The sequence below is a fragment of the Pipra filicauda genome, unplaced genomic scaffold, assembly GCF_003945595.2.
Source record: "Pipra filicauda isolate LSUMZ 115617 unplaced genomic scaffold, ASM394559v2 scaffold125_size2111803_pilon, whole genome shotgun sequence".
In the NCBI taxonomy this organism is placed as follows: domain Eukaryota; kingdom Metazoa; phylum Chordata; class Aves; order Passeriformes; family Pipridae; genus Pipra; species Pipra filicauda.
Genome location: NW_024103718.1, coordinates 1427247 through 1454104, shown reverse-complemented (window position 1 = coordinate 1454104; position 26858 = coordinate 1427247). Strand labels below are relative to the sequence as shown.

The 26858-nt window shown below is 36.6% G+C and overlaps 1 protein-coding gene across 2 annotated transcripts in view; it reads right to left on the bottom strand.

Moving 5' to 3' along the window:
• The window catches only part of TPP2 (tripeptidyl peptidase 2), a 56002-nt gene that overhangs the window by 3555 nt on the left and 25589 nt on the right, over window positions 1-26858 (bottom strand). The window contains exons 18-29 of one of the 2 annotated variants that reach the window (XM_027730760.2): window positions 25847-25963; window positions 24128-24228; window positions 22022-22118; window positions 21618-21755; window positions 19557-19801; window positions 19274-19352; window positions 17323-17361; window positions 9428-9579; window positions 9234-9330; window positions 8238-8368; window positions 6719-6926; window positions 292-411 (exon numbers count right to left, since the gene is read on the bottom strand). In XM_027730760.2, the coding sequence (XP_027586561.2) occupies window positions 292-411; window positions 6719-6926; window positions 8238-8368; window positions 9234-9330; window positions 9428-9579; window positions 17323-17361; window positions 19274-19352; window positions 19557-19801; window positions 21618-21755; window positions 22022-22118; window positions 24128-24228; window positions 25847-25963 (1524 nt within the window). The remainder of the gene's footprint in view (window positions 1-291; window positions 412-6718; window positions 6927-8237; window positions 8369-9233; window positions 9331-9427; window positions 9580-17322; window positions 17362-19273; window positions 19353-19556; window positions 19802-21617; window positions 21756-22021; window positions 22119-24127; window positions 24229-25846; window positions 25964-26858) is intronic. The other variant, XM_027730761.2, reaches the window with a different exon arrangement.

Sequence of the window (26858 nt, the reverse complement as noted above, 5' to 3'; positions counted from 1 at the left end):
ATGCAGATATCTTTGGCTAAGCTGTCTACCTCTTTTATGCCCCAAAGGAAGTTCCAGAAAGTAAATCTGCTAAAATGACAGTTACTCACAAATGAGTTATTCTAGAAAAAGAAAGACGAAATCACTATCAAAAATGGAGGGCAAGCTACCAAAGCCTGGATAAAGATAAAATGTTCCATTTAGTGGTTTCTAAAATGTAAAAAGTATCAAAAATTCCAAAAGACTTATATCTTGCTCTTAAAAGTTTACTCAGCATGAACATAGTCCATTACTTGACCAAATACCGCTTACCTGAATGCAGTTTTTCAAGTTGTCCTTTGTTGGCTTTTCTTCTGCAAGTTTTGTGGCAAACTTGAGACCTCTCCCGTACATTTTATTTACCAATGCATGCTTATAGGCAAAAGTCAAAACCTACAATGCAAATTAAAAAAACCAAAACAAATTAAGTATATCTTACAAGGTTTGACAAGTAATAGCAAATTCTGTTCAGGTAGAAGTGATTCAAAATAAAACATTTACAGAAGATAGCTTTTTCTTTGCAGTAAAACAGATGATTCACAGTAGTAGTTATAAACATGAACTTCCTAGAGACTATTTCTGACTTCACATATTTGACTTCAGAACATCTTATGTAAGACAGATGTCACTATTGTAATTTTTCATTTATCACATTTTCATTTCATTCTCTAGAGGCAACCATATGGTACATTAAAAAAAAAAAATTTAAAAAAAATCAAGAACCAGGCAGGTACATTTTCAACCCACAGAAGCAAAGACCCAACTGAGAATTTTGATTCCTAGGTAGTCACTAACTTACTGCAGAAAAAAGTATGAATGTACATAGTGAATGATATATATACAGACACAGACAGAGAAATGCACATAATTATAAAAAAGCAATGAAGACAGGTAAGCATGAAGACAAGCCTCAGGTTTTAGGTGAGCTCCTCACTATTGGTAATTTCTTAAGAAGAGATCATAAAAAAAGCTTTCTCTTGATAACACTAACTAAAGAGCCAGCTGACAGTCCCTATCAATGCAGTAACTCACATAAGCAAACAAATGTGTCTCCTTGAGTGCTAATGTGAAATAAATCAGGTTCTTAACACCAAACACTGATGGCATTCAGGGTGCTGCAAGATAGTTCATACCATTTCACCAGCTACAGCGCTAAAAATTAGAGCAATCAAGACACTTATCTTTTATTCCCTTTGGAACACTCATAGCAAATAGGTAGTTTTTATTTTTTACTGAAAAGTGACATAGCAGTAAAGTTGGTGAATATGGTGGTGTATCTGTTGTTGGTAGTGTTTATGAAATCTTGTATTAGAGTTTGCCATTCATTTTCCCTCTTCATTACAATATTTGTCCTTCCCTCTGACTCCACAATAAAAGTTAAATTTTCCCACTTAAATTTCCCATTAAGAAAAGCTAACAAAAAGTGTAATAGGATGTCTGGAAATATGCTTTGCATTACAGCATAAAAAAATAAATTAAATATATCTCAAGAATATAAACATTAAGGAACCAGAGACCTGAATCTTGCAAGGACTGAAGAACCTGTCTAATTTTAGCAGCCTGAACACTTCCATTTAGTGTTAATCACATGCACAAGTCTTTGCAGGATCAATATTTAAAGGACAGGTAAAAAAGAAATAACAAGCTCAATTATCAAGCAAGTAAAGGTGCAATTTTGAAGCTCCAAAATACTATGTCAAGTACTCAGAGTTCCTCATTCTTCTTCTTCTATCTTCAGGTACTTATTTTGCTGTGTTGAAGTATTCACTTAATCTGTTGTAGCTTAAAACACACACATATATGCAACAATGAGCAGACAGCACCATTCACAGATAAGATTTTCCAAATACTGCTATTGGAAAAACACTTTGCCATGCTGCACTCTCAATCCAATTATTCTGGATATTTTCCTAAAGCAAAACACATTAGCAAACATTTCTGAATAACCTCTCAGTGGATCCATTAGCATTTAGTTGGCTAAACTAAACTTAAAAAAAAAAATTACCTTCTGTAAAAGATGATAGAACCACAAAACAAAAAACAAACAAACAAAATAAAATCAAATGAAAAATGCATTGGAGCTCTCAGCAAATATAACATATCGGAGGCTAACCAGAAATAATGTCACTGCTCTATTAAGAAAGCTCTTACCTGACCCTCTAAGTTTTGAATGGTTATTGAACATCAGTGATAAAGGCAGGAGGAAAGCCACTTGACAGCATTTCTTTCGTAACAGGGCTTCCTAGAGTTTTTATGGCAAGAAAACAAAGCATTTTACGAAACACCCTTGGCTCTGGCCAAATAAAAGTTTGGGTATTTCTAAATGAGAAAAAGGTTCTCTGCTGGACCAAAAGGTTGAAAACAATGCTCCAAGAGCTCTTGATAAAAGACAATTTCTGTTGTAGTGCTTGGAAAAAAACCCTCAATCAACCGTATACAAGTTCAGTAAAACTACTAAAAATTCATGAGCACTTTAGAAGTTAAGAACAATCCATGAATTGCTTTAAGATCGGAACTGGTTTACAAAGAAAGGCGTTAAGATATTTTACAACTTGTACACATGTTGGTCAAATTAAGCCTTATAATTATTGCAAGCTTTATAAGGTCACAGAAGTAAAGATTATGGTTCCTTGATGTGTGTAAACAAAATGTAACCTGGAATGCTATTAAGATATAAAACAAAAACCAGCTGCTATATGAATGTATAAAACCAGCAAAGAAACCAATTTGTAGTATCCAAAAGCAAATTTCTAGATGAAAGAAGAGGAATTAATTCAAAGTATATTAATATTATTTCATAATTGCAACAAATACAATTAGGGCTAGCTTTTACATCACAAGTGATATGGCCCAGAGACTGTACAAAGAGCGATAAGAAGGGTAGTAAGAAAAGGCAACACATACTTCTAGGATACTGAGGGGAGGGAAAAAAAAGATATCACTGTTAGATACTTCATTCCCCAAGCTAATGGCCTGGAATACTCCACGTGCTAGGAGTCAGACTCATGAAAATGGCTGAACATCTGACTCCTAATTAGCTGCCTAACTTGCTATTGGCTATAAAGACGTTTAGGAGAGTAAAATGCTGAAACGATTTCTCCTAAAACATTTGTAGGGCTGAAATATTTAAAAACCTGAAAACACTCTTAGAAAAGTGTTTGAATCCAGCAACACTAAACTACCTAAAAAACCTGTTCTAGCGTCCTAATGTTGTTACCTATGAAAACAGATTTGTATAATCAATTACTTCATTATTTAAGCAGTTGATTAAAATATATCTACATGTACAAATCGTTAAAATACTAGATTAAACAATATAATGTGTAGATAACATACTGCAACTACTTATTAAGAACACTGAGGTTATAATGTTTACAATTCCCAGCAAACAAGCTTTTTCAGGTAATGAACTATGGTAATTAAGTTCTATCGACTGCCCTATCACAGATGAAAGTATTATTCATATAAAAAAATTGACTCATATTTTCAAGAGAGGGAAGGCAGTTAAGGGAATCAAGTATCCAGCAGCAAGTTTTTGGCAGTGACTGAATACAATCAGCTGGAAGAGACAGCTGCATCTAATGGTGCAGACAGTACTAGGAAAAATAATGCAGGCTAAAGATGTCTAAAGGACAAGATGGAAAAGTCTGCACCTTTTACTTGTTTTTAAATGTGACTTTAGGTTTGTCCCCAACAGCTAATAAAGGTTGAGGGGCATTAAATTATACAGATTGGTCATTCCCATTAACAAACATACAACATCCTACTACTCTCCTGTAGCAGCTTTGTTTAAAACTGAGGATTTTGGCCTACAAAATTTAAAGCTATGTTCTAGGTAAAAGAAAAACTGCACAACTTATATTCCATTACTGAAGACCCTACAGTGCTGTCATAAACATGTCAGCATAAGCAATCAAATGCTGCATAAAGCTGTCTCAACTAGAGTTTACTTGAAATGCTTTTGTGTACACAGGGGACATAAATATTTTCTTTCATGTTTCATTTAAAATGAACCTTCAGAGAAGAGCTGAAAGTGTGAACAAATGCACTTACTATCAAAAGGAAATTTACTTCCCTACACATTTGCTACAATACAGGGAACAAGCACGACATTTCCATGAGAAACAGGCAATTCAAGGAAACCAACAAATGCCCTGTGGCCACATAGGTGCAACAGCTGCAGAGGAGAGATACAACAAGTGACAGTACTTGGTTTACTAGAGGGTGAGCAGAAGCACACAGAAAAGTGATGACATTCCTGATTCATCTCTTTGTTTTCAAAAATTTACTTAGCCTTTTAATTACTGACATCTGGATGTAATTTGATTGGTAGAAAACTTAGAACTAAAAACACTTAAAGCAATGTTTCTCTCTAAAGCTGTCTATATATACTTGAATGATCAGTATCAAAAGCCTTATTTCCATGCTTTCTCATCCAGGTGTTCCATCTTTCAAGTGCCATGTCCACACACAGAAGAGGTCCACATTTTAATTTACTACACACTGCTTTAGAAGAAGCTGGTTGCTTCTTGAGGATTCTCACTGAAGGACATTCATACAAAGTCTGTCTCCTGTTTGACTTGACTACTCCACTCTACCCTTCCTTCTCTTTCATTTCTGCGCTGGTTTTGGCTGAGCTAGTTTTCTTCATAGTAGCTGGTATGGGGCCCTGTTTTGGATTTGTGCTGGAAACAGGGCTGATAACACAGGGATGTTTTAGTCATTGCTGAGTAGCACTTGCGCAGAGTCAAGGCCTCTTCACCCCACCTCACCAGTGAGCAGGCTGGGGATGCACAAAGAGTTGAGAGGGAACACAACCAGGACAGCTGACCCCAACTGACCACAGGGATATCCCACACTGTATGGTGTCATGCTCAGTATATAAAGCTGGGAGAAGAAGGAGGAATGGGGGAGATTTGGAGTGATGGCATTTGATTTCCCAAGTCACAGTTACATATGAGGGAGCCTGGCTTTCCTGGAGATGTCTGAACACCTGCCTGCCCATAGGTAGTGACAAACGAATTCCTTGTTTTGTTTCGCTTGTGTGCATGGCTTTTGCTTTACCTGTTGAACTGTCATTATCTCACCCTGAAAGTTCTCACTTTTACTCTTCCAGTTTTCTCCCTCATTCCACCGCAGGGGAATGAGCAAGTAGCTCTGTAGGTCTCCTGACCATCAATCAGTTTAGATTTCAAATTGAGTAGTAAAACCAAGAGGAAAAAGAAGACAAACGTACTACAAAAACAGGATGGAAGTAATTTCCATATGAAATGCTACAGAAATGTAAAACAGTTTTGTTGGCTTTTCAGTACCAATTTAACAATACAGCAGCATAAATTTTCAGAGCAAAATCTGAATGTGCACTTAGACAAATCCATACTTAAGCCACTCAAAGAGAAAGGTTCAAGTTCCTAATCTGTAGAACTCAAATCAGTTACTTATTCCCGACCCAGAGCATTCAGCTCAACAATACCTGGAATCACTACGTGTCTTGAAAAAAAAAGCCATTAACAAAGAGTGATAAACTCCTAACAGAATGTCTATATAGGCATTTTCCCCCTGAAATTCTATCAGCTTTAAAAAATAAAAACCAGAAGACAGAAGTAAGCCAGGAGTTACTATACTGGAACAAGGTATTGCATTTACAAACAGATAGCAAGAAAATCACACACCAAGGAATATGATTAAAGCACAAAATCTGCTACCACAGAATATTATAATCAGTTAATGATTAGGAGAGGTATGCTGAAAAGATGTATGGGTACAAGGGCATACACACTAAGCGAGAGTGAGCATCATCAAACTTCTTGTTCAGGCCTCCACCTAAAGCACAAGTTCTTACACGAAGTTTATTTCCTGCCAAGGAAGTTAAATGTTTTGGGGCTTTTTTTTTCTCCACTTTCAAAGTTTTTCTTTTTTAACTACTTGAAGTGCGTTTGTAAGTTTACTCAATTATAAACAGATACGTTGGTCACTTCATCTTCTACTAAAACAGTCCCGTGTGACAGCTACATACAGCAACTACATAGCTCAACAGCCAAAAATACAAAGTCATAACCTTTATAAATTAAAAGCTACATAACTAATCACCTACGATGACTTTTTTTTCCTTCTGGAATAACTGTCTTGAATGAAGCAGACAAAAAAAAATTCAAGTCTCAGGATCAGGAACCTTGAAATGTCAAGAAAGTCTGTGCTAATAAAAACAGAAGTGTAATTATTTCCAAGGGATTCTTCCTTTACCTCTACAGATACTACTGACAGCAAAACACAAAACTTCTCTTGTCCATGGTGTGGAAGAGACTACAGCATGCAGGACTGAACAGAGTAGGGTTGCTGCACACTTCTGTGTGCACAGCTACAACAGTGCAGAGGTTAATCAAAAATATTCCCTGGAAAGTACAGAAAGAAGCAATTCAATAAAGCAAGTAGCTTTTTTATATAAATCTGGTACTGTCCTATACCCTTCCCTTAACCTCTACATTCATGTGCACAGAGATGGGCTTACCGTGGATTTGAAAGGCTTGGCAAAATCTCTGTGGAAAAAGGTCATTTAGGAAGCACAAGATATAGGGACAGCATGAAAAAGTACAAGGGAGGAATATACGAGGCTGTGCACACAAAGGTGGTGCATAATCCCAGGAGAAACTATCAGAAAACCCAACATGCAAAAGAAAAAAAATCCGTTCTGGTCTCTTACCTTGCTGTCAAAAAGATCAGTCCATTTTGTTGTTTCCCAGAATGTCTCTGTCAAAACTTCTGAGCACCTCTCGTGATCCTCATCTTTGCCCTCTGTATCACTGGAAGCAGCCCCTTCTTGGGCCTGCAGATGAAGCAGTTGGTCAGCCAGTGCACTTCCTTTTCGACAAAGTGCATCCACTAAAGTACTCTTCTGTTTTTCCATTTCACTAGAAAAAGAAAACAGCATGAAATATTTAGAATTTTTGCAGATACCTCATTAAGAACAGAATCCGTGCCAACTGAGTTTACAGTAGTTAGTATACGCAAAATGAAAATAAGCACAAAGATAATTTTTAAACCAAGGCTAGTTACTATAACTTAAAATAATCGTAAAAAAATACCTTAAAACACTGTGCATTACAGAAACTCAATCATTCTTCTAAGTCTGAAATGCCTTTAACGTCTTAAGGCAAGGGCAACTCAGACTTCTAAAAGTAAGCCAGCATTTAGATATACAGCTTTATAGTTCCTGGCATTATCAACAGAGAGAGTTGAATCCACCACTAACATAAGCAGATACAATTCTGCTGACTTCAAAGGAATTGCATCCATTTAAAGCACCATTGAATCTGGTGTTTAATTTCAGATGTTAGATTCAACCGCATGACCTAATGGGTCAACTTACCAAGAAATGTTTAGAATGAAGTTTATTATGTCATGGCTTTGCTTTTACAACAGCAATTCTAAAATTACCCACAAATCTGAATTCAGGATAGCCAGAACAGATAGACTAGATTTACAACTGAAATACGCTATTTTAATATTAATATTAATTAATATTAATCAACAAATATGCATCTCCCATGTCAAGGGCCTAATCTTCAAATCTGGTGCTCTGTTCATGACTAAAACAGCGCCATACTACGTCCAGCAAAACCCACCACTTATTCTCTAGACTAGGATGTCACCTTCAAAACAGTGTCTTCTTGGAGATATATATATACACACTGGTAATTAAGAGGAACAATCTAAAACTAAAGAAAAACAATGAGTCTCAAAAATACTCTGAAGCAGAAGTATGGTCATCATGCTTATCACAAATAAAATCTTTTGCAAGCAGTTAGTTCTTTGGCTGATGTCAATTTTGTCTTCAAATACAGATCTGAATGGTTGCAAAAGATAAAGAAAACGCATGTAGCATTCAAAACACACACTTCTACTAATATTCTGCTGGTCCTTCTGATCTTAGATTGAGCTTGATACAAAAACTTAATACTCTATTTTTCTGATACAATTAAATCCTAAAAGCACCCTCGTTTATTTTATTGAGTAAATGAAAAATTGCAGGTTTCAGTGTTCCTGCATTCCGGAGATATAATAAGAAAACACAGTAACTGTATAGTCAAATTTGAAATTACCTATGTCCCAAAAAATACCACAAGTTATCAAAGTTATAGTAACTCAATTTTTTATATGCAGAGACAAAGTACACAGATTACAAAAATAGGATGCAAGAAAATTATTTACTGGTTAGGTACTTTTTTATAGTAGTTGCATCAGGCCTGGGATCAGTCTTCATGGCAAAATATACTGCTAATGCTGTCTGATCAATATGAGAGATTACAGTATTTGCAGCTGCAACAATTTCATCTAGTCTTTTCATTCGTTCCTAAAGGAAGAATAAAAAAAGATGTTCAGCTCTATGAAATCACACCGCTTCACTGGATAACACACTACATTAGGATAACTGCAAAGTTATGCAGAAGTAACACTAGATAATTAAACCTGTCGTTTCCTCCCCTTTCTCCAAAGTTTGCTTAAAGAAATCTGGAAAGTTTGCAAGATTTCCTGCATACGTAGTCCATTTTACTGAAAATAAACAGTGAAAAATATGAGGTCGGTACATGGAAAATGAGAGTTTATGGAAAAAAAATCACCTTTCAGTACAAATCAATACTCTTAAATAATGGTAGTAGTTATTCAATTCAGAAATAAATTTAAAATCAGAACGAAATGAAAAGAAAAATATTCAAGCTAGTGGCATATACACAAAGGTCTTTATCTTCAACATAAAAAAACTCACATGTAAACTTTTCTGTTCACAGTTCTCATTTTTGAGGACAGATTCTGGATTTAGCTGTGTCATTTCAGGGGATTACTGTCCTCAGTCGTCTAAGCAATTCTGCCAGAAGAAATTACCAATCCAGTAGAGGAACAGATTGGGATGTGTGTTTTTCTCAATAACCACCATTCAGAATAATATTGTTGTAGACTAAACCAGTAAGGAAATTTACAATTTGTTTAACCAAACAAGGAGTAACTGATAAGCAAACAGTATAGTTAAGCATACTTTCACCCTGCTGTGGGATTAAGTAAACCACCACCAGTTAAGGAGGCAGTTGTCACTCTAATCAGGAATTTCTGCTTTATAGTACTGAGTACAGTCACTTCAACTCCAACATATATGAAGAAACACTCAGTTTTCAGGCTACATGGATGTATTGAGACATCAAGTTTAAGAAGTGTTAAATAACCTTTTCAGAATCCAGCTGGTGAAGTCTTGCAACATATAATGGAAGATGATTAGGAAATGCTTCTTTCAACTCATTATACATGTCAGTGGTATCTAGCCTAGAAAAGAGGAGGATACATCATGAAAGTACAGATTCTAAATATTTTTTTGAATTTCAAGCTGCTTAAGCTTGTGTAGCAAGGACAGCAGACATACTTAGTCATCCACTGTATTTTTAGATCTCTTAAAGCTTCAGCAAATTCTTCTTTTACGTCTTTTTCTTTTTCCTGTTCTTTTTCTTTCTCTTTGCTGCCATTTTTACTCTTTGATGGTGATGGTATCAGATGATAGTGAACAGTAAGGACATCCTGGAGGTGGGAAAAGAGACATATACTGAAAGGGATACAGTACATTTTTTTCTGATGCAATATAAAAGCCAAATCATAGCCAGCAACTACTCTGAGCTACACATACAACGAGTAAAGATTCTGAGAGCAAAGCTATTAGATATTAAGAATTCAGGAACTGCTTTAACTTTTTATTCTAAGCAATGCAAGGACATAAATATTAAGACAGCACACTAGGTGTAAGAAAAGAAAGCCTAAAATTTATGAAGTTTGACATTTTTGTATTCATATAATTTTAAAAGGTATTAGTTAGGGAATAAGAAACATGGAAGGGTTTTTGTTTATAAAAAAAAGCAAATAACTTGGATAAAGGCAAAGGAAAAGAAGACAGTTAGAAATCTTATCCTATAAATCTGGAAATAAGCAAATTAATAAAGATGACTGATTTCTAAAAAATATCACAGTAGGATAAACACGAAACATGTCACAGGACATACAAATTTATTCCACCCAAGATACTATTTCTTCCATGTGCCTACTGAATTAGCTGACGTATCTACAGTCAACTGCTACAGACTTTCCAGTTTCATCTGCACCTGTGCTCAAATTAGTCATCACAACAGCAAGTTTTTTTTTAAACACTATATGTTTATACAAATATCACTATAGTTTGAGTTCATGCTATACTAGTCAACAATTACCATAAGAAAATCACCTACAGCTAACTCATCTTTGACCATGCTCTGAAGTCCTTTTCCCAAGGCAACTTACATATAAGTTTGCAAATAAGCTAGCATTAGATTTCAGTCACTCATTCTAAAATATTACAACTGCTGGGGGAGGCTGTTTTGTTCTTTTTTGGGTTTTGTGTTGCAATCTTTAAAAAAGCTTTTCCCTAAACAGTGAGGGCACGTGTCCCGTTATGTTACATATAAGATGTTTCATAGAAGATCATTAAAGTTTACATCCTCTAGATACCATTACTCTGCTGCAACGTTGTGCCAAATATTGAGCTGCATGCTCAATCACTGTGGCAATTTAATTATTCTTACCAATTGTTCCACAATACATTTGTGGGAATGCTTCCCGTAAACCATGTCAGTGTTGTGGAATAAAATGAAACCTTGTGCACAAGATGGAGTTATTTAAGGTTACTTTAACAGCAGGTAAAAGGGTGGCTATTAGAAACTGCTATGCTGTCATGGGTTAAGACTGGCCCCCCCTGAGAGTCGGGGGCTCAGAGGTGATTGGGTGCCAGGGCAGTGTTCCCTGGAGAGCCAGTCACCACTTGTCTTGTTTGCTTCTGCTAAAAAATCAACAGCACCGGAAGCTGCTGGCAGTTTCTGTTGGTGGCTGCTGCGTGTAGGTGTAGAAGGCCAGGGGGTGGCTGGGCTCCTTCTTCCCCCTCCAGGGGGTGAGAGGAGAGCCCTGCAGCCCCCCAACTCTGCCTAGGCCAGAGTTCGAGACAGCATTGGAGTGAGTGTATGTTTGTGAGGGACGTGACTCACAAACAACTGGTAAAGTGAGAGAGAGAGAGAGAGAGAGAGGCAGGCCTTGCGGTCGGGCTTTCTTCTTCTTTCCCCCCCTTTGCAGCCAGGCTGCAGAAGGGGCTGTTTTTCCCTCTCACTTTTTAGTGGGAGTGGCGCAAGGCTCAGCATTGAAGCAGAGCCAAGTGGATGGGCTGATAAGGAAGCAGCTCGGCGCTAGGGAAAAGAATCCCAGGCGAAATTGGAGACGGGCCAGAGAGAGAGAGGCTCAGGAGTTGCCCTGCCGAGGTTTGACCAGGGGCAGCTGAAAACTGACTTGGAGGACGCATACGTTGATAAGCTACACTACAGCAGCCTACAAAACCGAGGTATGAGACCGAGAGAGAGAGATCACACAGTAGAAATGACACAGGACCAAGGAGAAAGGACTCAAAGCTACCTTCTTGGACTTCATGAGGAAGGAAGGACTTCCACAAACAGCTGGAGCTTGGTGAGGGGGGAGCATTCGGGTCCCCAAACACTCCCACGAGAGAGGGAGACTGGTTACTTATCAGCCTGAAAAGGCTTTTCCTGGACTAAAGTTAAAAGGAGAAGCTTCGAAGGGACTGATAGAAGTGTAATTATAAATATATATAGTTGCTTTTAGTTTGTACAGTATATTTATTAGTGTAAATAAATGTAAATACTTCCCCTTTCCCCTATAGAAGCCTCTGGCCTGAAAGATTTCTCTTCGGTGTTAGGATAAATTGTGGGAAGGGGTGGGGAAGCCTGGAAATTGGATTTTGGATTTCTAATGTGGCTCAAACTGCCACATTTCAATAATGAACTTGAACACTACACTTCTGAAACATTCAAGGACATTGATGCAGAAAAATTTTATTTGAACTGATAATTCAAACAGACCAGTAACTTGCTATGTGTTATCAAACACGGTACTGGTAACAGTGACATCAATATTCCCTTAAAACAATTTTTCGAGCTACTTAATATGTAATCATAGAACAACAACACTGACATTTAAATACCGATTTTTTTAAAGTCGTTTAGACAACTAATCTACATTAAAGGAATTCCTTCACAGGAATCATATAAAGAAAAAAAATAATATAATTACAGGATAAGAATATAATAACAGGAATACAAAGAATAATTCCTTCACAGGAACTATCCCGCACACATGCATTTCAAATATGAAGCACGTGACCAGTCAGTACAGCTAAATAAGACTCAGCAAGACCTAGGCCAGAGCACAATGAATGAGATCATGGAAGTAAGCACATGCAGGAAGGTACAGAGGTCAGAAACATGGTAGGGGCTCACTAAGGTAATGAGAACAGTAGAAACCAACAACGTAGCAATGTAGTCCATTAAAACAAACTAACATTTTAAGATACCTAACGGGTTAAGTACAAAAATCTGAATGAGTTTACCATGTTTTTTAAAAGATGTCCTCTATTGAGACTAATATTTTCTTAAGAAGGAAACCACCCATTCTCAGAAATATTCTTCCAGTAGTTCAGGATTTTCCTCTTGAAAGTCCTTTTTGATCTTACTTGGCAACTGTTTTTGGAGTTACGTATCTAAACGATCTCTGCATTCTCAAGCCCTCTCTATATGAGAAGGTTCTACTATACTACTCTGGTTTAAGTTTCAAACCAAGCATAACTGGATTAACAAAAACCCACTTACGTGGAAAAACACTTTCACTTAGACAGACTAATTCTATGTAGCTAAACCATCAACGGTAAAATGTCATCTCCCCATTCTCTCAGCAAGATACTTTTGGTCATGAGATTCTGCAAGCATTACAAGCTATGACCACTGAAAGGAAATCAATGAGCTTCAGACACAGGCACCCTCCAATTAAAAGAGCTTACAGAATAAGAGGTACACTCTTCTACACAGACTTCAAACTTATTTCATGGGATAAATAAAGTTTAGGTGCTTATAATATTTAATTACATATAATTTAACTATAACAGGACTGTAAGATGGATTGAAAGCTTCTTTCTCTATTCTATCTGCAAACACTAGGATCATTTATAAAACCTGGCAACCCCCTAGATATCAGAAGATCTCAGAATGGCACTGTCATTGCCATCAAAGAGACATTCATCATTAGAAACTAAGGAGAAGAAAGGCAGTTCTTTACAATTCAGCACTTCAGCTTGTTTTCTTATTCAAACTTCCCTCTGAACAGAATTCCTAGAATAGTGTACTGATTTTACATATACCTATAAAAAGATACAGAACTGTAGACAGATAAAGATAGCAAGTGAGAATATTATCCATTGAAAAAAATACTTTAAATAATCTTTCAAATTAATGCAAAAGATGCTTTTTGTTTATCCTCTAAAAATTAGTGGAGTATTAAAAACTTTGGAAGTAGATAGGATATGCACTTTGGTCAGTGTACTCTGTGTAGTTTGATAAGCCTGAATTTACTTTTAACTAGAACTACAAACTGCATACATAAACAAGAACAATGCGCTCAAAACAATCACCTCTCAAAAGAGCTTAATTAACTGTTAATTTTGCTTCAAGATTCTAATTTTTAAAGATTTTTGTCTAGTGATTCAATTTCTAGTACTTTATGTGGAAAACACATATGAACTACTGTTTTCTGTACTTCAAAGCATCCACAGCAAAACTAACTATAGGCAAACAGCTCCTTCAAGAAACACATCCCAGGTCTCATTTTTCATTTAATATGCATCTGCATATTAATGCAATTCTGCATACACACAATTGAATGCACATATGAAATTTGAATCTGCTTTAAGATGCATACAATTTGTGCAGTGTTGCTTATTTTTATGATAATACTCTAATTTAATGGAAAATTAAGATTCTTGAAGTCATCAGCCAGGCTTACACAAAATTTCATTAGGCACATACTTCATCCTATTTTTGAAGGCCTCACGATTAAACAAGGATAGTGTCTTAACGCTCAAAGGAAGTCACCCTTCATGTTTGACTTCACAATGCTATTTATTAGTCTCCCATTTGTACTTATCAATACCTGCATAATGCATTTCTTGTTTTAAATCAGAGGAAAGAATGGCAGAACAGGGAGAAAGATGTAGAAATTTTCTATCCCTTGGCTAGTTGTTACATATTGCTGTTCAAAAGCTGCATTATGTAAAACAACACAAAATTATTGTTACAGACCAGAAAAAGTCAATTATTTGTTTTTCATTCTAACTGGGTTCTGGACTTAACTTAGAGACAAGGGGAAAAAGTAACCAGATTGTAACTGCTTTATAATCAGTCATTGTAAAAACAAAGACACCTGCTTATTGCGTAGAGAGAACATATTGACATTTTTGTCCAAGTTATAAAAGAATTCACTACCTTTGGAAAACTAGGCTGCTATTTCCTGGCATAACCACAAACTGCTTTTATGCAATACAGAGAAGCTGTTCAAGTATGGGCTGGATGAGCAGCCAGGCAGATTGAAACCTGCTGAATGGCTGGGCCCAGAGCGTGGTGATCAGTGGCACACACCTGGAGGCCAGTACCTAGTTGTGTACCCCAGGGATCAGTATTGGATAGAATGCTGCTCAACATCTTCATTAATGACCTGAATGATGGGGCAGAGGTACTCCCAGCACATCTTCTGATGACATCAAACTGGGAGGACTGGGTGATAAACCAGAGGATCATGCTGCCATCCAGAGGGACCTTGACAGGCTGCAGAAATGGGCTTGCAGGAGCCTCATGAAGTTCAACAAGAAGAACTCAAATAGAATAAATCCAGGCACAGAACATGCTGTGGGGCAGCCAGCTGGAAAGCAGCTTGGCAGGAAAGGAGCTGGGGGTCCTGATGGACACCAGGTTGAACATGAGCCAGCAGTGCCTTTGTGGTAAAGAGGGCTAATGGTATCCCCTGGTTGCATTACACTTACTATCAGCAGGTTGAGGGATGTGATTCTTCTCCTTTGCTCTGCAACAGTGAAGCCTCACCTGGGGTGCTATGTCCAGTCCTGGGCTCCCCAGTAAAAGAGACATGTGGATCTACTGGAGCAAGCCCAGTGAAGGTCCATGAAGATGTGAAAAAGATGCAAAACAGCTGTGACTGTTCAGCCTAAAGAAGGCATTTGGGGGGTGTGGAGCATTTGGGGATTGAACTCCTCTATCTGTGTAAATACCTACAGGGGGAGAGTAAAGAGAAATCCAGACTGTCTTCAGTGGTGCATAGTGACAAGACTGGAGGAAATGGCCATGAACAGAAACACAGGAGGTTGCCTCTGGACACCAGGAAACACTTTTTCACAGTGAGGGTGACTAGGCAGGGCACAGGTTGCCCAGAGAGGTTGCGTAGTCTCCACCCTTCAAGATACTCAAAAGCCGTCTGGGCATGGTCTTGGGAAACCAGCTTTAGGAGACCCTGCTCAAGCAGGAGGGTTAGACCAGATGACCTCCAGAGGTCACTTCCAGCCTCAGCGGTTCTATAATTCTGTGAAAACAGAAGTACTTTCAAACAACCAGAAATACTTGCTCTAGATCTCTCATAGTGTCATGCACATGTGTGCAAGCTAACAAGTTCCATTCCTCCTCAACTAAAAAAAACCCAAAACCCAGAAACCCCAAAACAACAAGAAAATCCTTCCACAGACTAGTCATTGGTACCAAAACAAAAAAACCCCACACATAAAATAAAAATGTCACATGTAAATTAACACTCCTAATCTTACAAGAGGGCCTGGACTAGTCTGTGAAAAATACGGAAAGTCTACACATACTTTTTTGATCAACTGTGTCACAAAAAAAACCCCAAAAACCCCAAGTTTTCTCTGCTGGAAAACATTTTACCTGCATGTAAACTTAGGACAGGGCAGGGTAAGTATTGAAACTTGTAAACTAGGAAGGCCTCGGAGTTGTATTCTCAGAAAAATGCATTAATTAATAGAGGTCTTACAGAACAATGCTGTGAAATGCATTGTGTTTTATTTATTTGCTGCTAGTACATTGATGAGTAATAGATGGAAGTAACAAGAGCAGCGGTTTTTATTTCAACTTCGAGTGGGTATACTGCTCAGTATATCTGAACACAAATCTCTGTTCTAAAAAAAAAAAAAAAGAAAAAAACCCCAGAACATGAAACCTCTAATCTGTTTAACAGGTTTTGTTATGCAAATTAAATTATGAGTAGAGTTTAACTCCCTTGTTAGAGAATCACTTTGTGAAGATTTTATACCCTATTCATCAGGAAGCCATGCATTCACTTACTAAAAGTGATCTGCATTCACTTACTAGAAGTGATCCGCATTCACTTACTAAAAGTGATCTGCATGATTTTCAGATATGAAAATAAAATTCAGCAACGTGCACTAAAATCCTTCCTTGTAAAGCCTAATCACATTCCCACACAGTTATTACACCAAAACCAGAGTAAGTTAGCAGGTTCAGTTATAAATTCACTGTTAACAAAATAGCAGAATGTGGCAACAGACTGAGTTATCCATGGTTCTCAGATCTTATTTCTAACAAGAAAAAACCCAGTAACTTTATAAAGGTAGTCTAACGGAGGACTTTTTGCATTCTTTTAATAAACTGTTTCACACTCTGACTTCTGGCAGACTATTGTATTACCTGATGTAAAAATACAAGAAAGTACAATATTAAACGCTGCTGTATTGAAAAGTCACTCACCCCCTACCTAAAATATCTTATATGTACTCCAAAATTCATTCTGTAAATTCTACTACCTGCTACACAACTGTATAAACTCTAGACTGTAACAAAATACATTCAATTTAAGTAGAAACATGAACTGAGAGACTTTTCCACCAAGTCCATCTCACCTAAGGAAAATATTGCTTCCTACAGTATGTTTTTATGACTGTAATGAAGCCAACTCTCAATTCAGTAGATTGGGTATAGAGTTAGATATTCATTTACTCAATTCTATATCAATGGGTTAGGTTCGTATTCAATTCTCAATTTGCAGACAGAATAGGCAGAAACACTTGCCTCAGAAAATCTAGACCACAAACACTTAAGATTCCTGAATATTTAATAATGAGAAAAAATACAGGCCACTAATCACCACATGCATTTTACACCACTTATTGCAAAAGTATACACATGCTCACGTGCCTCTCAGTGTTTTGTCATTCTACCAGTAAACATACGTAAGGTGCTGAAATAAATAATTCAGGTCTAAGTAGGTAGATGAAGGAGACAAATTAAAAACCAAGACTGGTAGACAAATTCTTTAAGTCATATGCAAAAAGACTTAAGCATATCTTTTTCAAAAACTAACATTCAGTACCTTTTTAAATTTTCCTTGTCGTTTTGCTGCAGACTGCCCCTGGGAGTTAGAATAACATACTGTAAGAAAACATGCACACACCACACAGGATGGAGACACCTTCTCTGTACAATTATAGTCATACTTTCAACCTACAGATTGCCAACTTCTAGAGTCACATCTATGTTCAAACATGCTCTTAAAGCATGCTCTTTCATGTTTTCAAAATTAATAAAACAATGCATCATTGTGTATACAGTCCATTCCTCCTGTAAGATAAGCAAGTGTTGTTAACCACTTAGCTTCAATTAATAAATTACAGAAATTGAGCCTCGGAATTTTAGTTTTTAGATTGTTGACTGTTTACTGGCATTGTTGTATTTCATAATAAATATACAGAAATTAGATACATTTTCCCTTACCTTGCATCCACCTGCTGACTTAGAGACAACTTTGCTGCCTAGTCCTCCTTTTTTGTCTCCTGGTACGTATTGAGATTCACTAAAGGCAGCAGAAAGTATCTGATGCTATTCGATCCCATCCTTTTTCCAGTGAAACATGACCATAACAGTAATGCCTTAGACTATGACATGAGACACGCCTCAGCTAGAACTTCTCTCCGAGAAAGAAATTTTTCTCCATCACATGAAATTTGACAGGCAGTATCTACCTATCTCCTACTTCCTATCACAGAAACTACTGTACATAGCCACTTAGTCTGGCTTTAAAATAAAATGGGCAAGAATCACAACCAATAGTTCAAGGAAGTGCAAAATTCTAGTTAGGGAAACTATACTACACTAGTGTAATGAACTTACCACGGATTTCCTAAAAGCACACTTACAACCTCACAGGAATCACAAAGAAATAATTAAACTAGGTATTTTAGAGTTCCTAGTTACTGGATTTTTCCTCACTGATATGTAAATTCTCCTGACAGACATTATCTCACCTGCAGTTATACGCAATCTGCCCCAAAAGTACTAGCTACAGCCAAATCAGACTGAATGAACTAAACTTTTATGCTAGACAAGATGTAAAGGTACATGCCCCCCTACTCACAGAAACCTATTTTGTATGAAAACATACTCTAAATTTATATATATTGTTCAGCCACATCTAGCGATATACAGACATAGATGAACTACCTTTTAAGTACTAACAATCACCAGGATTGACTAAAATTTAATCTCAGGTATGCCATCTGTTTAAAAATAGCTAGGGGAATCTTCTAAACACTGTACCACCAGATACACAGAAAATAGTTGTGCTTACTACAATCACTGTTGCACTAGAAAGCCATACAAGTTAAAACCCATTTTTTCACAGGATCTTGCATTATGAGCAAAAAGACCCTACAGCTGTTTTTCTAGCATCACACACAAAGATCTTATCTCTTGCTTTGAAGCATACAGTCATACTAGTGGTTGACAACATCAGTGTGTAGCAGGTAAGAACATCTATGTACTCGAGCCAGCAAAATTCCTACTACTTGGTAACAGTAACATGTAGGTATTTAGAAAACACGTATTTTTGCTCAAAATTGTATGCATGCAAGGAAGAGTATAGGTGCTTGTTACAGAACCAACATGCACAAAACACTACAGATGCATGTATTTTTCATTCAAAAATTACAGTAAGCTATGGAGTTATAAAAATCAATTTTAAAGGCTCCATGCCAACAAAAAAGCAGTTGCTCCTAGAAATAAAAAGGTTTCAGAGTGAAAGAACTAGAAGACACAATTTAGAAAATGCAACTAAATTTGAAATTAGAAGATGAAAATAAAATTAGAGCTACTTAGAAATTATGTTGACTTTATAATGAAACAACTGCTTCTAAAATGCATTATATATTACTAAACCTAACGCTCTTTAAAGTAATAAACCCATACAATACAGTACTTCCTGGCATGCCATTCACTTGCTACAAAAGTTTCAGAAAAAGAAACTGTCATCCATCTCATATACTCACAGCTTTCTTTCCAAGTTCTGTTTTAGATAGTGTAAGACTTCCTGCAAGATAACATCCTGGTCCTGCTCCTTTAGGTATTCTGTTCAAAGAAAGTAAGTTCAGTGTTAAAATCAGGTTAATTAAGGTTCCATGAAAACTACAATGAAGAAGCCAAATAGTGAAAGAGCAACACAAGAGGAATTACCAAGCCTGAATAGGTAGACACTATTCAAGTATCATTTTAGTTAGGTGCAGAAGCAGCTGGTTAGACGTAGATGGGAAAAACAGGACTTCGGAAACTTACTTGTCATCAGGCAGAGATGTAACAAAGAATGGCTGACTGTGTTTTGGTGGTAATGTCAAACTGTTGGATTTCTTCTTCCCTAAGAGAGCAAGGCTATGGTTTTCATAAATATCTAAGCTCAAGGTACTAGACAACCTGTGAGAAACAATAAATGGAAGGTCTTTGATGCGATCCAGCTCACTGTTCTGTTCATGACGAATTTGTAACCGAATAGTGTAATCTCCTTTTTCCAGTTTCACAGAATACTGAAAGAAAGAAGTTCTCATAAATGTCCAGATTAAATATTTCACCATTCACAAAAAAACACAAACCCCAGAAATAAAACTGTCATGTTCTTCTTGATCCATATAGCTCTAGCTATTTAAATATATTAGATTGCTTGGTTTTGGAATCTCCTGAAAACAGAGTGCTTTCAAGACAGGATAGCAGCCAAAACATGTTTTGTACTGAGGGGAAAAAAAATTAAGTTTTCAGACCACAAAACAGGCACAAATCAGAATTCCTGTTAAGCTTTCAGTTCAAAACCTCTGCAGGTTTGCCTTGATACACTTTCAGTGTACTATGTTTGGGTGCTCTGGGTTGAGATCACAGAACATTTCCTACTGTCTCAAATACCACCAACTTTCACACTGAGGGACCCAGTATTCCTGTGAGATCTATGGCTGCAGTTTAAAGAGCTGACAGACTCTTTGCCCTGAGCTTGTCACTCAGTTAAAAATATGCAGATAAATAATCTCCATTTATTAAAAAAAAAAACAAACAACAAAGAAACAAACAAAAAAACCCCAAACAAAACCAAGAATCCTCTCCCTCCCCACATCAAATCACCCAAGGAAAAAACCTCCAGACTATCAAATTCTTAGTTTTGAAAACATTCTTTCATTTCAGTCAATCTAAAAGGGCAACAATGTGGATGTTTGGAGCAGCGGCATGCTAAGTTTCCTTTCTGCTGCTGCTGCAATAATACAAAAGGCAGCCCCAAGAGGAAAGGAACAGTAACTCAGAACTACCCTGTTCCCAGAATATCCCTCTCCTAGTTAGGGAATCATGCTTCCTGTTGCTATTTCTTCCTGGATTAATTAATTTTGAGTTGCTTTAAAATTGTCCCATGATGCACAATACCACAGAGTTACAGCATGGTGGTCCACCAGGTGAAAGTAACAAAGTACTTTTTCTAGAGTTCTAGATTTTATAGCATCTTAAAAGTGCAGGTTAAGGAATAGAAGTTTAACGCAATTTCTGAAAGTAATTTATAAACATTAAAGCATGTCTTTTGAAACTATCTTTTGTACACTTCTGGGATGATCAATCTATCAAAATAAACATTTTATTGATGAAGTTCAACTGGATTTTAGATTAGTAAAAAAAAAGTTTCAAAACCATAAAACCATGGAAAATGTTTACATCTTTTTTTTTCCTTCTTTTTTTCCTTTTTTTTTTAATTCCTGCCTACTTTCCCCATGATCCAGACACACAAACTGTTAAAGCATTAAGATTTCCACAGAGGTTACAGTATCTACAAGTGTTGTGCAAAAATCTCCCTTTTGAAAAACGGAAACAAGAAGAAAACCATGCTGAAGCATTAAAAGCTGTTTGGAGAAAGCACCAGCACAGAAAACCACAGCCTTCACGGATACAGAAACCTCTGATTTAACAGCAGACAAGTCAAACTACAGAAAAATAATGGATTCTTTCCACCTCACATAGAAAAGTTTACGGTATTGTCTTTGTAAAAACCCCAAACATAAAGACACATAAAGACAAGATTTTGAATTCACTTCTTGAGAAGCGCCTGTCAAAATCATAAGTTAACAGCTTTTCCTGTTTCTCCTTCCTTAAAAGAGGAAAAAAAATCATGTTCTATTTAATGGACACAAACCTATCAATTTTTTAAAGACAAATACATCACCATTGACTATGTCTTCTTGAGAACACATAAGAACATTATATCTATGCATCAGGAAATATTAAGAGCTAACAGCAGGGCTAGGTGGTGAAAAAGAATGAAAATTTTCACTGTCTGCAGAAAACAGAAGGTAAAATATATACATTACTCTGTACCTGGTGTGGATAGGCATCTCCTGAACCCATTTGTCTTTTGTTCTGGTCAAAAATAATCCACAGTTGACTATCAAATTCAGATTCATACAACAATTCACAAAGAAGTGGACAGCTTGGAGTTACTTCTCCACTCTTAGGCTATTAAAAGAAAGGTCAAGGCATTTAATCTTGTACAGAATAAAACAAGTACAATCCTTATACACATATTCTAAAAGATAACTGAACTGTGGCCCATTTCATGCAACAGCAGCTCTTTAAGTGGACCAAATCAGAATGCTGATGTAGAGTCCAGAGTGTGAATCTAGACCTCCTTTCTGACAGGAAGTTAGTTAAAATTAAGATCTATCTGGTTTTAGAAAACATGCTGTACTTATCACTGACTTTTAAAAAAACAGTTACCTTACCTGATGAAAATTATATGTCAAAATCATCTCATACAGTTGACGGTTATTTGGTAAAATATCTCTGGAACCCAAAGGTTTTATTTTTGCACTCACTGGTCTGCAGTTAAACAACAAAAAAACAACAAAAGGTACTCTTAAGAAACATGTATCCTCTACCAAAATTTGTCTTAAGTAGAAGCATATTCTGAAGTACAACTGAATTCAGCAAATGCAATAACATCTCTTAAATATTGTAACTATCCAGGCAGCATATATTCCTCAGTTAAAATTAATGTCAGTTCAAAAACAAGGTTTAATGACATTACAGACACAGCCAAAAAAAAAGAAGCCAATGTAGCAAGTGTGTCTAAAACTCAAAATAAAAGGTCATTTGAAAAAAAAAAAAAAAGGAAAACCAGACTCAGGTTTAGGAAACAAAAAAAAAAAAATCAGGTTACACTTCTAGTATCCATACTGAAATCAGCACTTGTATTCATAACAAAAAGATTAATGGTACGGCAATTAGGAGACAGAACAAACAGTTGATAATTCCTTGTTATAGAAGATTGTATCATAAGAGAAGCTATAAGAGGCCTTGAGAAATCTGAGTAGTAATATAGAAGAATGTACACTACAGAGAGTGTATGTTAATTCAGAAACAGTTGGGAAAAGCCATTGCTCAGGGCAACACAAACACTTTAGACATTAAGCGTCAAAGAATATAAACTAAATAATAATGATATAGGAAAATCTGAGCTTCAGAAATAAAGAGTAGCAGAATCACGGTGGCCTGGTATAATTTAAGTTTACATTTCATTCATTCAATCTGACAACCTTTAACTACATGATCAGAATTTTTCTCTAAGATTCTGCCAACTCTTTCACTGCCAAGAGCACAGACTAGTCACCCAGTAAGAGGTGTATGCTGAGTCAGACCACGTGTCCATTTAACCCAGGTTTCCTAGTCTGGCAGACACTAGATAGACTGCTGACAGAAGACTTAAGAACCGAGTAATACCACACATGATACACCTCCCTAACGTTCACCCTGCCTCCAAGCATTTGAAACAAGAGACAGAATGAAAAGCCATTCAGTATTTTTCTTCTCTGTGTTATGACTCTTTAGTTCATTCAAGAAACATTATTCCTGCCTTAATTTAAATGCATAAGTATTTCTCCATAGTTTACTTAATTGCAGTTCATTTACTGTCAGACAAGCGCCTTAAAGACTTTACAAGGACTTAAGAGCATCTCCATTTTTCAAACCAAGAATGAGGCAAAGTTATATTAAGGGACTGTTTTATTTCCTCACTTAAGGCATATCAAATTGAGTATTTCTGAATATAACATTAGGTGACAAGTTCATTAAACAGTAAACTCTTAATGACCTCAATTCCAGTTACAAGTATCCAAAACCTCCAGACAGAGACCCCAGGTCTCCACTGACAGGCCCAAATAAAGGAAAACTTTGGACTACTGAGCACTATGAAATCATCTGTCCCACATCTTAAAAGCATCGCTTAAACCACATGGCATTTTTTTATCCTTCTGAAGTGACCAACTGTAATAATTGCTGCACTGTTTAGGAATTTTCCAACAAAGCCTTTCCTCCAAACCAGTATTGCTGTCAAACTGACAAGATAAAAACAGCTTTCCACAAAAAATTCTGCACTAGATCCTACAAAAACACTTCTAATCAAGCAAGAGAGAAGAGTCTTCCCATGTCAAAACTGGGCAGGATCTGAAGCAGCTGCTTAAAAAAACCCCATAAACCCAAGCCAACAAACAGTAGCACCAAATAACTCTACAATTTGTTTCTTTATGTATTAAAGTGCCTTTTAGATATTAAAAGGCATTTTACCTCTAAGTGCCTCCTTCAGAAGCAATGGAATATTTTTGTATTTTTTTTTTAAAATTAGCTTAAGGAAACTAATTTGTATGGAAAGAAGTCACCATAAAGAAACCAAAAGAGGGAATGCTGAAAAATTAATTGATGCTTCCAAAGCTACTTTGAATTTGACAAGAATATTGACGTAATTTTGAATTTCACTGTTAACGTGTTACTGTTTTAACCCTACGCACAATTAGTTTTCCCACTCTCCCCAAACAATTCCCCAGAAACTCTACCTGAGCGTTTGAACCCAGCTTTTCAGATTTATGCATGGAGCAATATCTTCATATTTCAACAGGGACTGAACATCAAATCGTACGATGCCTTCTGAAGCATGCTATAAAAAGAGTATATAACAATTAGGCTTCTGTGCACTTATAATATCAGATGTGGACTACCTGTTATATCCCTCAAAAATATAACACAAGCTGTAATTATTTACACTTTAACAAGAACACTGCATGATTTTGAAAGTATCACAAGTGTTTCTCTATTTTACAACAGCAGACATACCAGGACTTGCAAAACTTTAGCAAGTGGGGCTACAGTTTTATTTATATACTTACATACTTATATTATTATAAGTATATATATATGTAATATATAAAGACTTTGCATAGAACTGACAAGTCATACTTTGAGCAAGGTTGGATTTTGTTTGTGCATTTGGGATGATTTTTTTTCAATACGTAACTCAACATATACAAGTATTATTCATCTAGAATATTAAAGCAAGTATTTTATTGTGCTTCTTAGGATTATTATTACAGAAGACCTTAACTCTGCAAAAGAGAAACAATACTACATAGACAGACCTAGCGATGGGCAAAATCATTTGAAAACTTTCTTTTTAGCAGTATCCCATGACAAAGACTATACATGAGCACTATTAAAATTTAATTTATGAAAGTCACCAGTGCTCAAAAAGGAAGAGCAAAACTGTTCCTATTCTCTCATTTTTAACTCCCCATTATTTATTTGACGTAATCCTGCTGGGCTGGGGGCAGCTGCTGTGCACACCACCACCACCAGATCCTTCTTTTATTGTTCTACTGGTTGAAGACCCCGGGACCTTAGCACATTGCACCCACTCTTTTTTCCCCAGTTTATTCAGCTCTTAGAGCCTGACTACATCTAAATTCACCCATGGGACAACTATAATTTGCTCTGGCTTTCAGCTGAAAAAAAAGAGAGGAGCCAGGATAAATTGGCATGGTGCTGCTTCATGTATGTATTTCCCTATCAGCTCTCAAAGAGCTCTCTCCTGAGTGAGGCAGTGTCAAGCTAAGCCAGCTTGCATAGGACAGCAAAAATATAGGACCAAGACAGAGTACTGTAACTTATGATACTAACATTTTAAGCAACTTTTCAAATCCTTTAGTGTCACAGAGCCTTAGTCATCATGACACTGACCCATCCACTGTGCCTTCAACTGCCCTAAATGATGACCCTCAACCCAATCAGCTTGATGACTCTCAAGCTAATCTCAATAAAATACTGAACAGAAAATAAATTTTAATTAAATTTTATTCTGAATATGATATTGAGAGTATTGTCTTTTTATCAATGTTCGTCTAGATATTCAAGTTCAAGAACTGTGGGCCCAGTGAAATTTATTTACACAAACACTTGCTAGTGCAAGCGTATTTACAATTTCAGCCTTTTAGTATGTTTTTTCTATTGGTGTTGAGTTTAGGGGTTTTGCTTGGGTTCTTTTCCTTTCTCTTCCCACTACTGATTAACAATGAAAAGGCAAAGAAAAAAAAAGCATAAATAATGGTAATGGGCATTTCTGTGGGACTGAACTATTTTGCAACTTTTAAGAGAGAACTTGAACATCTCATGTATAAGATACTTTAACTCTTTCTAAATACAGTCAAGAAGGAAAAATCTTTCCTTTTTGAGGTACCATAGGATTTCAAAATAATTAAAAATAAACACTCTGGAAAACTTACCATGTTTAGCTGAGGAGCAGCGCAAAGTACACCATGGAAAGAAATTGTGTAATTAATGCTAACATCACTAAGGCTTGCCCACCACCGAGCAACACAAAATTCAATTGTTTTTCCAGCCTGGGTAAAAAAAAGCACAACGTTAGACTCAAGCTCCCATCTTCCTCTTCTATTGATCCCAATCCCCAACCTCCTTCTCCCAAGACAACAAAAACATCAGAGTACAGCTCAAAAAAGACCTCTTATGTCCGGTTTACTCCAACTGTACAGATTTGTACAGTACCAAATAAGACATACTTTATTAAAAAACACAAGACAGCTCCAAAAAAACCAGGATGACTGATGAATGCATCAGAACAAAGGGTGTTGGGATATACCCTACACAGATTGGTAAAGCTTTTAAAGGTTACCTTTTCCTTTCTTATCCTTCAAACTAGGCAGACAGGTTAGGTCATAGATGAGTTTAACATATGTGCCCCAGAAAACACCTATTAGAAAAAGAGATCCCACTCCCTGCCTAAATAAGATGACATGAAGCTTGAGAGCTTTGGGTTGATTTTATTTTTGTCTGATTGGTGGGGTTTTTTGTTTGTTTTGGTTTTTAATTAATATGATAAAATTCATAACGTGTCAGTGGGACCAATTTAGCTTATGGTCCCCCACCAGACATTTTCACACAGGTTAAGGGACTGAATAGCACAGAAATTATAACTACTCTTTGGCTTTAGAGCTATACAACTAAACTGAGCAAGGCAGGGGACAAACTTTAGAAGGAGGCTCTGTTATCCACACCCCTGAACTGTTAGCTCATTCCCAGGTTGTGTTCTGGACTCTTGAGCTAGCATTATCTAAGCTAAGCCTGCTCTACCAGCTATCACCTGGCTTAAACATCAAGATGTCCCAGACTACCACATTAACCACTAAAGGCAAAATATGCTGAACTACAGCTGAACTAAAGTCATAGTTCCTACTTGAAAAGGAAACAAACTGCTTTGTATAAACAAGTAGAAACAAA